The sequence below is a fragment of the Crocuta crocuta genome, unplaced genomic scaffold (assembly GCF_008692635.1).
Source record: "Crocuta crocuta isolate KB4526 unplaced genomic scaffold, BGI_CrCroc_1.0 scaffold345, whole genome shotgun sequence".
Classification (NCBI taxonomy): domain Eukaryota; kingdom Metazoa; phylum Chordata; class Mammalia; order Carnivora; family Hyaenidae; genus Crocuta; species Crocuta crocuta.
The window spans coordinates 167,689-183,006 of record NW_027527574.1 but is presented as its reverse complement, the minus strand read 5'-3'; the positions used below and the strand labels follow the sequence as shown (position 1 = coordinate 183,006).

Below are 15,318 nucleotides of genomic sequence, written 5' to 3'. Positions count from 1 at the left end.
AATAGCACTGCTAGGAATTTACCCAAGGGATACAGAAATGCTGAGGCATAGGAGCACATGTACCCCAATGTTCATAGCAGCACTCTCCACAATAGCTAAAACATGGAAAGAGCCTAAGTGTCCATCAACAGATGAATGGATCAAGAAGATGTGGTTTATCTATACCATGGAATACTACATGGCAATGAGAAACAATGAAATCTGGCCATGTGTAGCAACATGGATGGACCTTGAGGGTGTTATGCTGAGCGAAATAAGTCAGGCAGAGAAGGACAAATATCATATGTTTGCACGTATAGGAGGATTAGGAGGAACTTGACGGAGGAACAAGGGGGAGAAGAAGGGCGGAAATGGTGGGGGAAAGGGAGAGAGGCAAACCATGAGAGACTCTTGAATGCTGACAAAAACTGAGGACTGATGGATGTGGGGGGGAGGGGGGATGGGCATGGAGGAGGACACTTGTGGGGATGAGCACTGAGTGTTATGTGGAAACTAATTTGACAATAAACTATTAAAAAAAAAAATTAACGTAATCATATAGCCAGTATCGCCCATAGACCCTCGGTGAGTGTCTCCCACACCTGTCTTGCTGTCTTTCTGGGATCCTTTTCATTGTCTGGCTTAGTGACCCAGGGTTTTTAATGGGGATATGGTAGCATTGCTATCATGTCCATCTGAAATCTTTGTTCAAAATGTTAAAGGAGAGATTCCATTTTTTAAAAAATAGCATCTCAAATGTCTTCTAAGTATCCCAAAGTAGCTACTCATAAGTTATGGGCACGTTTTCTTCCTGGTTTGTTAGGGATGCTGTCAAGTCACAGAACAAAATCTTTGTTTTCCAGCATTCCATTTTGCAGTGGTGTGCAGTTGGAACAAATCTCCTCTGACAAGAGATAAACCCTTGCAAGTGATAGTTTCCATTGGGAAGTGTGACAAGCCCTTAACTATTTCAGCATGTACAGTGCCGTTTTAATTATCATAATTGAATGTAAAAACCTAAAGATAATATAAATTGTTCATGCAGTTAAACTAAAATGGAAAACAATGTCTTTTGTTTTTACAAAAGAGCAATAACATTTTTCTCTCTTTGCTACTGTTCAATATTGCTCCTAGCAGATTTTATGTCTACATTGTATGGAATAGTAACTTAATGCCAAAGATGTCCAGTAGCTCCAGATTAAAATGTAATATAACGTACATAAAGCTTTATTGTTCCTTTAGGTTGTTGTTTTAAGCTAAAGTGGAATATTTCCCTAAATTCTTCAACAAATGTGCACAATTTACAACTAAATATGCTTAAGACTTATACCAGTGCTGTTGAAGAAATAGGCCTTATGGACCTGTGAAATTATTTTCATGCAATTGTTTCTGTAGCATTATTTTTACTGGCAAATGTACAAGTTGATAGAAAAGGAAATAATTAGCTACTTTCAGAATTGCTGATGCATGAAACTAAAGGAGCCCAGTCTGTGCGTCTTAGAGATTGTGACATTTTAAATTACCTGAATAATACCGGGAGCCATCTTTGGACGTAATTAACACCTTGCCTAATTACTGTCAGGTCTAGACAGAGTCACATTTTATTTATGAAATATTATTTTATTCAAACTTGCTTTCACCCTTATTATATTGCAAAGTTTAGATTTGTGTGCTGTTTTCTTAAGTGGAGCAACTTCTTTTTTTTTTTTCTTTTTTCTTTTCCCTCCCCCTTCAAGTAATCAATGCACTGCTGAATGAGTTCATTTTAATGCACTCAATCATGCCTCTAATGTTCGTAGCTTACGGGCGCAAGCATCAGTAATGCAGGAATGTTATATGGCTTTAGTTTGGGCCATTTCATAAAATATTCATGGAATCAAAAATGTGCATCAAAATAGCGGCTGGGAGAATTACATTTATGTTCCTGCTTTTATGGCAGCTTCACATTTAAACCCATTTGTGTTAATATCTAGTCAATCTTCCTACTTTAAAAAAAAACTAAAATGGGAGAGATCATATACATTCTCTTTTGCTTAATATTTGTTCTAGACATCTGCTGTGATACCACAAATATCTATAAACTTTCAGAGACGTTGTGCAGGGAAGAGGGGTAAGCAACAATTTGGATAATACCGAAATATATAAAATCTTATTTTCTCTACATAGCGTTTGTTTTAACATCCTACCAAGCATTTTGCAGTTCACCACATTGTTTGGGTTTTGTTTGTGTTTTTAAATAAATGGATGGATTTCTCGTTTGCGTGGGCTCTAGGTAAAGTGAGACTCCTTTGTAACAGTTTTATTTTAAAAGTGTACTTTCCTTTAGGTGAAAAACCATAAACATATACCAACCTCCTTATTGTTTATGTAGATGTCATGTAGTTGTATTTTTTCCCCCTTTTTAAAAACTGAGTCTTAGGATATTTCTATCCATACCTGGACACTCTTGTTTTATATACTTGTTCGGTGTATCTCCTAAGTGTTTTCTGAAAGTACCTCATGTTATTGAGTAAATTGATTACTGATGGTATTGGTGGAGGGCCATTAGACTCCCTCCAGCCAAACATTTTGGCTCCATGTTCTTCCTTGATTCACTTGGAATATTAGTGAACTCTCTAAATTTTTGCTTAGCATAAAACCATGCATTCCATGCACTTAGTTGAGCCCTAGTTGTCTTCCTTATTGACATTTACTCCCGTGATCTCTGTTACACATAGTGATGATGAAGATTGGCTAGTAATTCCTGCTGCAACATGAGAAAGCTCACATGTCCCCGGAGACCTCTCACATCAATCAATATTATTGAGGGCTTCTCTTTTCTCTCCTGTTTTCAGTTAACTTTTATTTTTGTGGTACTTTGATACAATCGTTCTTCTCTCTGCCCTCTCCTTCATTGGAAAATAATGTTACCACTTGATAACCCCATAGTAAGACAGTGGTCTAGACACTTGTCCTTCTACAAGATGGGTTGTAAGGTCTGGAAACCTCAGCTGGTTCTGATATTTTAAGTTTATTTGGTAACAAAAGATAAACTCTATATGAACACTTTAAAGCAGTTACAAAGAGATGAGCAAAGAAATTGGTTCATGGTCTTCATTTATTTTTACATTTAGCTTTCTTGAAATGACCACTATCATGATAGCCCTTTATAATATTTCTCTCATGTCTATTAAATTTAAATTTTTTTTCAGATAAAACAAGATGCATTGTCTTAATAAGCATATAGTCTTAATATTGGTCTTTACCCAGAAAGTAAGAAAATCTTTAAAATCCTATTTACAGTTGAAAATATAAATTAAATGGAAACAATTTTGTTGTTAATCATGCATAAAGGGAAATACTTGCATATTTAAATTACTATGTTCTCTTCATAGTATGGACTCTATTTTAACATTTTAAAATTAAATATACCATATTATAGTATGTGCTTTCAAATTCTGACCAGCCTTTAGAAATTGGAACCAAGTCATTTGTGTGCTTATGGTAGTTTGGATCAAATCCTTGCTGGCTTATTTACTGGTCTTTTTGCCACCAAATAATTCTAGAAATGCATCTCTACATCTGAGAGGGACTGGAAAACACTACTTTCTCTGTTTAGGCACCTCGGTTTAAAATAGAATTCCCAGTGATCTCATCTGTGGCAAAGTGGTTAAAAAGGAGGAAGTGAATCCATGAATAGCTAGATGTGGCCACAGCGGACTAAGTCTGGGGCACCCTAGGAATTCCAGGTGCCCCATGGATGTCACCACATGGTTTATGGAACAGACAAGAATTTAGATAAAAGATGCATAGCTACTTATACATCAAACTCCTTCAGAAAAAACAATCAGAAACACATCAGGGGCTAAGATCTGTGCTTTTATGTTAGAGATTACCTGCAATTGCCTGAAAAGTCAAATTATAATTCTATAATTATACAATTCTATAATTAAGATAGAATTATAGAATTGTATAATTATAGAATTATAGAACTAGAAGAAATTGGAAACTATATAACTCTAACATTGTTTTTAACTTAAGAGATTTATATCTGGAAAATATAACTTATACCACCCAAGCCTCCCAACTCTTAGTTTGTTGACTAGCACCGGATGTGGTGAACCAGGCAGTATGGGGGTTTTTGATGATTCTGGACTTAAATCCTAAATAGTGCTTTTTAGCTATTTGAGTTGTTTAACCTTTGTGAACTTCAGTTACCTCTTTAGTATAAAGCAATAATCATGTTGACTTCATCAGTTTTTGGAAGTTTAAATAAGATAATGTATGGAGAAATGTATTCAATCTTGATGAGCACCCAGTAGGCCTTCATGAAAGAATAGCTTCCTGTTCTTTTTTACCCAAGCATCTTGGACCAGGCTTCTTCCTCATGGGAGACTGTAAGTTTTTCTTTCTGAGAGTTGAACCTTGGCCAATAGTCATGAGCTAAGTAGTACAGTGATATGAGCCCTCAAATCGCTAGCAAAAATCAAACTCAACCTCATTCTCAGGTTGCTTGCCAAAGTAACCAACTGTCCCCCAAACTCCCTTTACTTCATTTCTGCTTAGGCAGCCTGTCCAAGATGCTGAAAAGTGCCAATAACATAGACAGGAGTCTGGCTGTTATGGAATACAAAGACATAGCCCCCACCTTTTCTCCACTCTTCCTTACCTTCACCCCCTCTCCATTTCCTCCACCTCTCCTTTCCACACTTCTACCCTTCCCTCCCTCCCCTGCCTCTTCTTTCTGCTCTCTTGTAGACGAAGTCTTGGACATGGCCATCAGTTCTTAGAATACTATTTACATCTTTATGCCTCATTTGCATCTCATTGTAATTAGTTGGGTTATCCAGAGGTTCACCTTCTTACTGTCCTCCTGGAATTCTTAGTGAATCTGTTTCTTTTATAACACACCTTTGGATCCTCTTTCCATCTGGTTACTATGTGTAACCACAGATGCCATTAGGCCCTTGCTAGCCTCCTTACAGTCCCAGTATTTTTTCTGGAACTATCTGGTTTACTCACAGTTTCCTGTATCTATCTCTCCCTATTCACATGACCAAAAAGAAATATGTACCTGTACCTTATGAGTAGATGGAAGCTGGATATAAAAAAAAAGAAAAAAACTCTGGCATACATCTTTCTAGGAATATAAAGCTATACTTTACAGGCAGAAATATAGTTAACAGAGGAAACATAACACACATATATGTCAGTGCTCCATTTGAGTTAAAAAAAAAAAAAGCGAAGGTAATGGGCATTTGGAGAAAGGTGTTTCTGTTGGGAGGTGCAACAGGAGAGACATGAGAAACTATGCCTGCTCTTGTGGGAAGTAAGAGAAAAATTGTCTGTTGAATGTGAGGAGAGATTAGAGCAGTGAACTTTAACCTGGAGTATTTGCATCAAAATGAAAAATATTTATTTTAAAATAATACTTATATTATTTATAAATAATATTTATTTTTAAAATAGCATTTATCATATTTTTTATTACAAAAAACATTTTGATGATAGAAACATTAGAAAATGCCAATAATCAGAAAGGAAAAAGAAACCATCCATTACCCACATAATACTGATAATGCTTTGTAAATGTTTTCTGATGTTTTCTAGTACTATCACAAACACCTATCCATGTGATGAAATATTTTTCTATAGTATCATATTTATGGCTTTGTAGTCTTTTACCATGTGAAAGTTTCATAATACAAGTTGCTAAACATCTCTGCTGTACACATTCCCCTCTCTGTATGTATCTTTGCTGACATGCACTCCTGCATGGTGCAACAGGAGCCCAGACTGGGCATGTCTTTACTCATCTTTTTTACAGATTATTTCCTGATTGCCCACCTCTGTTGTATTTCTTTGTGAATGTTATTCTTATTTATGTGTGCATTCTTTAATACAGTACTAATTTTGATAGCAAATTCAGGGCAAAAATAAGGGAACATTACATGCAAGAGTCATGGCAGTGGCTTCAGTATCCTGTATTATCTAACCTGTGATATCTACTGAAACCTATTTAAGAAAATATATAGAGCCTGATAAACCCTGCATTAGCTAATTTAATTAGCCATGGCGATATTTTTATAAGGACTCAACTGCATCTTTTGCAGGAAGAGTAAGCTGTACTTAAAGAATACTGTGTATCAGGTGCTGAACATGTATTGATTCATTTCGCACAATAACACCTTGAGTAGTTACACCATCATCCTGTTTTGCAAAAGAATTAAACTCTAGTACAGGGAGGGTAGTGATTACCCTGAGGCTAAACTGCAAAAAGGGTAAAGCTGGGATAGGAACTCAGCCTGGCTGCGTAGAGCCTGCATCCACTCTTAAACACTACTGTTGGAATGCCTACATACAAGTACCTTTCCAGTTAATTTCAATTCAGGTGACTCCTATACCATAGGACTATTTACATTCCAGGATATTGTGAGGCTTTTCACAAGGTAATTCACATGTAAAATTACAATCAATCTATAGAGTGGAACTGCAAACTACTCTTCCAGAGATATGCTTGTTCCTATTTCAAGGAGCAAAGTGACTTAAAGCTAATCTGGAGTTTTGGCTTTGTGAAGAAATGTTTTGAACTGTATTATCAAATTTAATCCAGAAGTCAATTAAGTTGTATTTTAATTATGAAAAATTAAATGGAGTATACAAATGCCTCTGTAGTAATTGAATTTGAAATTTATAACAGATGCATCCTTTCTCAAGATACCTGAATTCTTCCTGGGAGTGAAACATATGCTGTCCGTTAAAAAAGCAGCACAGCAAGGTGGTTGAGAACATGGGCTCTGGAATCAGACTGCCTGGATAGATTAACCTACTAAATATGCAACGCATGCAATCATGGGCAAAATTATTTTTTAAAAAAAGCTTATTTATTTATTTTGAGAGAGAGAGAGCACAAGTAGGGGAGGAATAAAGAGGTAGGGAAGAGAGAATCCCAAGCAGGCCCCATACCGTCAGCGCACAGTCCAATATGGGTCTTGAACTCATGAACTGCGAGATCATGACCTGAGCTGAAATCAAGAGTTGGACACTTAACCGACTGAGCCACCGAGGTGCCCCTATGGGCAAAATTCTTAACCTCACTTTCTCTTCTGTTAAAGGGAATGATAACAATCCCTCATTCACAGGAGTGCTTTGAAGATTAAATGAGAAATTCATATAAGACACATAGTACCTTACCTCGCATAAGTAATGTTAAATAAAGGTTAGCTATTGCTATTAGTAATTACTTCTGGGTTTTCACACCATTTCTAACCATGTGTAATCCTTGTCAATTTCTACTTGCCAAAAATACATCCCTCCAGCGGGTGTTCATCCAAAGTCATTGCCGAATCTGAGATCCAAATTGAGATAGCTCCTTTTCCAGCTCAAATCCTCTTTATCCTTAGAAATTCTTGACCTTACTCCATGGTTTCCACTCCCCTTTCATAGTTACACATAAGATGTATACAAAATTTTTGAAAATATGTTCTGGCCTGTGGTTTATATTTATGAATGGCTTTTATTCTTCAGGTCAGCTTCTGGAAGCTGCTAAGCATTATGAAGCATTCCATCAATTGACGCAAGGGCGGATATGGAAGGATGAGACAGGCCGCTTTCTCAACTTGTTGGCCTGTGAGAGTCTCCTGAGGACTTACAGATTACTCTCAGACAAAATGCTGGAAAATAAAGAATACAAACAGGCCATCAGAATCCTAATAAAAGCTTCTGAAATAGCCAAAGAAGGTGGGTGGAAAAGAACACTCTCACATTCCTTCCTTTAATGGGCAGGCACTGTTTCTCCCCAGAGCGAAGTAAAAATCGTCAAGTGTTTGGGTGATTATTTCCTATGAAATGCAAAGACAAATGCCATCAATATACTTTCAGATTTCACTGTAAAACAGAGGTGCCTTAGTGCTGACAACAAGAAACCCATTAATTTCTTGAAAGCTTTGTCTCCAAAATTACAACCCTCTGGGAGTAGTGTTATAGAACAATGAACCTGTAATGAGAACGTAAGGTCATTTGCAAAAGTTAAGAGTGTGTGTGTGTGTATGTGTGTGTAGTCATATATTACTTTCAATCTGAGAGAACTTTCATTGTGTGTAAATTCCCTATCGTCATGTAGTAGGGAAGATAATGATAAATATTTTGATAGGAGTAACAGGAAAATAGAATCCTAATATATTTTGGATCTCTGCCTGTCAAAGTATGGCCTTTGCACTGACAGCATCAGCATCACCAGTAGCTTCTAAGAAAAGCAGCATCTCAGGCTCCACCCCAGACCTACTGCCTCAGCATCGGCAGGCTAGCAAGTTTCCCTGGTGATGCATGTGCACACTTACAGCAGTAAAAAATGCTTTCATGAGAGCTGATCATATCCTTAATATTCTATACCATTTGTATATGTATAAAATATAAAGAAAAAATTTGGAACACATACTCATAAGCTTTTACTTTGTGAAATGCGAAGATATTTTATTACCATAATTTATCAATAGAGTAGACGTTTCACAATGGAGAAAAAGAAGCTATGCTCTCTAAAGTGTATTAGCTTGAGGGTATATTTAATTGATTAGTTTATGAAGTACCATATGGTTTATTTGGAATAAGGAGGACTGAGTCTCTGGTTGTAATTTTAATTTTCTAAAGAGTAAAAGTAAACATCTTATTCTCTCTGTTACTTCTTTTCAATGGTACTAGAATACTCAAGAAATCGCCCTCATTGAAAAATGTATCCCATTGAATGAACTGCTTTGAGTGACTGGTGATCTAATACTTTCCCCAAAGGGGTAAAAACTGACGTAAATAGTTAGCTTTTAGATGAATTTCAGCAGCCAACCTTAGTCACATGGAAAGTTATGTGGAATTTAAATGTAAAGTAATGTATCAATCAGGAAAAGGTATTTTGTTTTAGGTTCACATTTGCTAAACGATCGTATGGCAGTTTATAGAGAAAGGAAGGCTCCATGGGTCTCTTCCCAAAGTTGGGGTCTGCCAGGTAGTCTCCTCTTTTTTAAAATCATCTTTCACTGCTTTCCAAGGACAGATAAGGAGAAGAGGAGAAATCTTCTTATGCTGTAATAATTTTTTAATATCTTTTAAAACTCATAAATATTTGCCTCTATATTTTCCATGTAACAAAGTAGATAGGTTATGGGATGGCACAGTCTCTTACAGAGTTCTGACAATAGCTGAATGCCCTGGGCCAAAGCCTTTCTTCTTACTGTTACCTTCTACTTTCGTTAGGGAGCCTGAAGCAGCACACTGACGATTGCCTGCATAAGGCATGCCTCCCACATTGGTTTATGTAATATTTAAGGAGCAGTGACATCCAATGTGGGCCAACTCTTTTACTAGGGCACCTTGGTATATTGTACAAGTACAGCACTGGCTATACTCTTTTTTTTTTTTTTGTATTTTACATTTTTTTCTTTTATTTTCTTAAATAGTTTCTTGTCAAGTTTNCTGGATTATTTGTTTTTCGGGTGTGGAGTTTGGTGAGTTCCTCATAGATTTTGGATACTAGCCCTTTATCTGATATGTCATTTGCAAGTATCTTTTCCCATTCTGTCAGTTGCCTATTTGTTTTATTGACTGTTTCCTTTGAGCACTAGCTATACTCTTAATTCTGTATTCTATTATTTTCCTATTTCAGTCATTCATTGGTCTTTATTATATTCACAGAGTAGTACAACCAGAAACACTAACTTGATACTCACTAGAAATCACTCTCCATACTTCCCTTTCCCTCTCTGTTAGCAACCATTAATCTGCTTTCTGTCTATATGGATTTACCTATTCCGGAGAGTTCATATAAATGGAATTATACAATGTGTGCCCTTTGTGTCCAGCTACTTTCACTTAGTGTAATGTTTTCAAGGTTCATCCATCTTGCAGCATATATTATTACTTTGTTCCTTTTTGTGGACAAATAATATTACATTGTATGCTTTTATCGTATTTTCTTTATCCATTCATCAGTTGCTGAACATGTTACTCCCACCTTTTGTCAATTATGAATAATGCTACTATGAACATTTGTGTACAGGTTTTCAATTCTTTTGTCTCTAGACCTAGAAGTGGAATTGCTGGGTCACATGGTAACTCTGTATTTAACTTATGGAGGAGATGGCATGGAATTTTCCAAAGTAGCTGCCTGATTTTACATTCCTACCGGCAATGTGTAAAGGTTTCAATAAATCCGCTTTCTCACCATCACTTGTTGATGTCCTTCTGCTTGTTTATAGTCATCTTAGCAGGTATAAAGTGGTATCTCACTGTGGATTTAATTTGCATTTCCTTGTTAGCTAATGATGTTGAGCATCTTTTCATGTGCTTATAGGTCATTTGTATATCTTCTCTGCGGAAATGTCTATTCAGACTCTTTGCCCATTTTCAAATGGGTTGTCTTTTATTGAAGTACAAGTTTTTAATTTTGGTGAAGTCCAAAATAATCTATTTTTTTTATTTTGTGGATGCACTTTGTTAATATTTTGTTGAGGCTTTTCATGTCTATATTCATAAGAGATATTGGTGTAGTTTTCTTATGATGTCTTTATCTGGTTTAATGTCAAAATAATACTGGCTTCATAGAATGATTTGGGAAGTGTTTTCTACTAATTTTTGGAAGAGTTTGTGAAAAATTGGTATTGATTATTCTTTAAATATTTGGTAGAATTCACCAATGAGGCCCTCTGAGCCTGGAATTTTCTATGTGCATAATAGTTTGATTACTAATTCAATTTCTTTGCATATAGATTTATTCTGATTTACTATTTCTCCTTGAGTTAATTTCAGTAGTTTATGCCTTTCTAGCAATTTGTCTGTTTCATCTAGTTTATTTCACTTATTGATATGCAATTGTCCATAATACTCCCTTCTGTATTGTATTTTGTAAAGTCATACTGATCTTCCTTCTTTGATTCCCTATTTTAGTAACTTGAGTCTTCTTCTTTCCTTTCCTTTTTTTTTTTCCTCAGTCTAGCTTTAAAAGTTAGTCAATTTGGGGACACCTACGTGGCTCAGTCGGTAAAGCATCCAACTTCAGCTCAGGACATGATCTTGCGGTTCATGAGTTTGAGCCCCACATTGGGCTCTGTGCTGACAGCCCAGAGCCTGGAACCTGCTTCAGATTCTAGGTCTCCCTCTCTCTCTACCCCTTTCCCATTCACACTCTGTGTATCCCTGTATCAAAAATAAATAAATATTTAAAAAATTAAAAAAAAATAAAGTTTAGTCAATTTTGTTGACCTTTTCAATGAAGCAATCTTTGGTTTTCTTGATTTTCTCTATTGTTTTTTTTTAGTCTTTATTATTTCCTTCTTTATATATAAAGACTCTACTCTATTATTTCCTTCCTTCTGTTTGCTTTGGGTTTAGTTAGCTCTTCTTTTTCTGGTTTTAAAAGGTGGCAAGATGTTCCTTATTTTCTAAAATAGGCACTTAAAACTATACATGTCCCTTTATGCATTGCCTTAGCTGGGTTCCATAAGTTTTGGGTTGTTGTTTTTTCATTTTCATTAATTTGAAAGTATTTTCCAGTTTACCTTCTGATTTCTTCTTTGATCCACTGGTTATTTAAGAGTGTGTTTAGGGGACTCCTGGGTGGCTTAGTCAGTTAAGCATCTGACTCTTCATTTCGGGTCAGGTCATGATCTCGTGGTTTGTGAGTTCTAACTTCACATGAGGCTCTGCACTGACAGCTCACAAATAAACAAATAAACATGAAAAAAAAATTTTAAAAACGAGTGTGTTTAGTTTCCACATTCTTGTGAGCCTCCCATATGTTTTGTTATCTATTCCCAATTTCATTCTCTTGTGAATACCATCTTTCCTGAGTTGGATCAACCACCCTATAACTGTATTTAGTACTGAAACCTGCTTTTATCTCTTTACCCCCACTTAGCACTCTCAATTCCTCTTACTCTGCTGTCATTTTTTTTTTCTCTCCTGGAGTACTTATCACCATACAATTTACCATATAATTTTACCATGTTTATTTATTTTGTATCTCTTTCTCTCCCTTCCCTCTAAAATGTAAGCTCTCCAAGGACAGAAAATGTTTCTGGTTAATTTACTGATGTATTCCAAATGCTTATCACTGTGCCTGGCACAGAATAGGTGCTCGAAAAATATTAGTGAATAAATGAATCAGTGAATATATGTTAGCCAAATAACAAATGGAAGTTTTAAGACACATTTTAATGGAACATTTGAGTTATTCCCAAACACATTGTCTCTATCCATTAGACCCCCTTGATGGCCACCTCTTTAGACTGTCAATAGGCATACCAGTAGAAGAATGGACAACTTAGGTCTTGAGAATAAAACAGTATTTCTTTAACATGAATGATTATTGACTTGGATAGCCAAGCCAATACTAATTTAACTCATTTAAATAAACTACATAATATAAACAGTATTTTGCCCTTTTTTCCTTTGGTATATGTGTCATTCAACTTTAATAATGCTAACATTTTCCTCCGTTATTTTATGCTTTCACTTTATCTTGATTTTGTTTTAATTAGTAAACAGGAAAAGTTCTCATGCTTAAGTCCTATTTTAAAACTAATATTTAGTGTGACTTGACTGTTCCAATTAGCTGCCTCAAAATCTTTTTAGCAACAGGGTCAATTTTTCTTTGCTTTGCTAGGCTGCCCTTTACATATAATTGGATGCAAATGGTGATACTATATCAGCACATGACCACTGTTGGTACTTTAACACAGTTACACCATTTAATAGATCAAGTGCAGATTATAAATAATCAACTTTTAATTATCCAAGAGGCAATTTCCCATCATAGCCTCTCCCTCCTACCCCATCCTTCCCTACTTTAGTCCCATGCCTAACCTCAACACCCATAAATTTATAGCAGAGAAAAAGTTAGCACCCAGCTAAACTATTAAAGTTAAAATTCTCCAGACTGGATCACTGGCATCATCTACTCTGCTGAGGTGAGATCTTGAGGGTAGTATTCGCTGCAATCAGTGAAATTGCTTGAGAATAATAATAATAATAATAATAATAATACTGTCACTGGCATTTGCCATCCTGTTTTCTTATAGCCTTTCAGTTGAGCCACTGCTTCACAAATGGTAGTCAAATATTTTTTACTGTTTATTTATTTTTGAGAGAGAGAAACAGAGCATGAGCAGGGGAGGGGCAGAGAAAATCAGACACAGAATCCAAAGCAGTCTCTAGGCCCCGAGCCATCAACACAGAGCGCAATACGGGGCTTGAACTCACAAACCATGAGATCATGACCTGAGCTGAAGTCGGATACTTAACCAACTGAGCCACCCAGGCGCCCCAGTATGGTGACTCAGTGAGTGGTGAGAGTGAATGCAGGATGGAGAGCTGTGAGCTCCTGCTGAAGTCCATCATGGTTGCAGTGCAGAGTTCAGAAATCTAAAAGGGGGTAGATCTACCAGCATTTGTGTTACCCAGGAATTAGGTAACATTAAAAGCCAAAAAGTAGAAAAAGGATAGTATTCTTTTTAAGAAAATAAGAGCCTTTAATGGTTCTTGTAAGCCTATGAGATTTATATGATATATTTAGCATATAAATGTAAATAAATTATGTATTTATTAGATAGTATGATATATGTCCCATTGAAGCACATTACACATCTACTAATATTGCTTTGGAAAGAAGATTTTTATAATTCCTTGAATAAAACACATTCACAGAAATTAGAAAGACTAATTCCTTTGAGAAGATGATGAAAAGCATTACCAGTCATTAGCAAAGAAAAAACGTGTTTGGATTTCAAAATGTCTATGGACAGATGTACCAAGATGTCAGTCATTTTCACTCAAGTTTTAACCAGTAACTTTAAAAAAAATTTTTTTTAATGTCTTATTTATTTAAGAGAGAGAGAGAGAGAGAGAGACAGCATAAGCAGGGGAGAGTCAGAGAGAGAGGGAGACACAAAATCTGAAACAGGCTCCAAGCTCTGAGCTGTCAGCACAGAGCCCGACGTGGGGCTCGAACCCACGAACAGTGAGATCATGACCTGAGCTGAAGCCAGATGCTTAACCACTTAACCAACTGAACCACCAAGTTTCCCCTGATTAGGTTCAATTTAAAAGCTACTGCTAAGAGACTCGTGAATGCTGAGAACAAACCGAGGACTGATGGGGGTGGGGGAGAAGGGAAGGGCAGTGATGGGCATGGGGGAGGGCACTTGTTGGGATGAGCACTGGTTGTTATATGTAAACCAACTTGACAATAAACTAAGGAAAAAAAATTAAAATAAATAAATAAATAAAAATAAAAGCTACTGGTTAAGGGGCATCGGGGTGGCTCAGTTGGTTAAGCATCCGACTTCAGCTCAAGTCATGATCTCATGGTTTGTAGGTTTGAGCCCTGTATCGGGTTCTGTGCTGACAGCTCAGAGCCTGGAGCCTGTTTCAGATTCTGTCTCCTTCTCTCTCTGACCCTCCTTTGCTCATACTGTCTCTCTCTCTCTCAGAAATAAATAAAACATTAAAAATATTTTTAAAAAAATAATAAATTGAACCTAATCAAACAATAATTCCTTAACTTGCTAATTATCTGCCCTGTTAGAGACTTCACTGAATGTCCATCTCTGTGTATATGTGTTTGTGCACTATGTAAAGCAATACCCTTTACCAATTATTTCCTGTATGTTTTAGTGGCTATGCAGGATGACTCTAAGTCTTCACTGGTGGAACAGTATGGAAATTACATAAGAATGTCTAAATATTATTAAGCCATATGCATATGTACAGGAGAATACTTTTAAATACATTGCTGATGTATCTTACTCTAACATTTGTGACTCAGGTAAATTATATTAGCGTCAGCCTTTTAAAATTTTTTTAAATGTTTATTTATTTTTGAGAGAGAAAGAGCACATGAGCAGGGAAAGGGCAGAGAGAGAGGGAGTCACAGAATTGGAAGCAGGCTTCAGGCTCTGAGCTACCAGCACAGAGCCTGACATGGGGCTCGAACTCATGAACCATGAGATCATGACCTGAACTGAAGTCAGACCCTTAACTGACTGAGCCACTCAGGCACCCTTAACATCAAACTTTTAAAATCAGCACATAGGTTTTAAGGATCTTCACAAATCTGTGCACTTTGCTACAACTTTCTACTGTCTTAAAAAGCAAAGATTTTGTTTGTTGTAATCAATGTTTTTAATTCCATGGCAATTTTTCTACATTTTCCACTTTAGGAAATGACAAAAAGATGGAAGGGGAAGCTTCCTATTACTTGGGCTTAGCACACCTGGCTGCTGAAGAGTATGAAACAGCATTAACAGTAAGTTGAAGTAAACTTTTAATCATTGCCACCTTTAATTTTTATTTTGTTGCATTTATTTTACTGTTATA

General features: G+C 36.3%; 1 protein-coding gene across 4 annotated transcripts in view; it reads left to right on the top strand.

Moving 5' to 3' along the window:
- The window catches only part of TTC29 (tetratricopeptide repeat domain 29), a 402,902-nt gene that overhangs the window by 248,678 nt on the left and 138,906 nt on the right, over window positions 1-15,318 (top strand). For all 4 annotated transcript variants that reach the window (XM_077770635.1, XM_077770617.1, XM_077770624.1 and 1 more), the window contains 2 exons: window positions 7,486-7,698; window positions 15,162-15,247. In XM_077770635.1, the coding sequence (XP_077626761.1) occupies window positions 7,486-7,698; window positions 15,162-15,247 (299 nt within the window). The remainder of the gene's footprint in view (window positions 1-7,485; window positions 7,699-15,161; window positions 15,248-15,318) is intronic.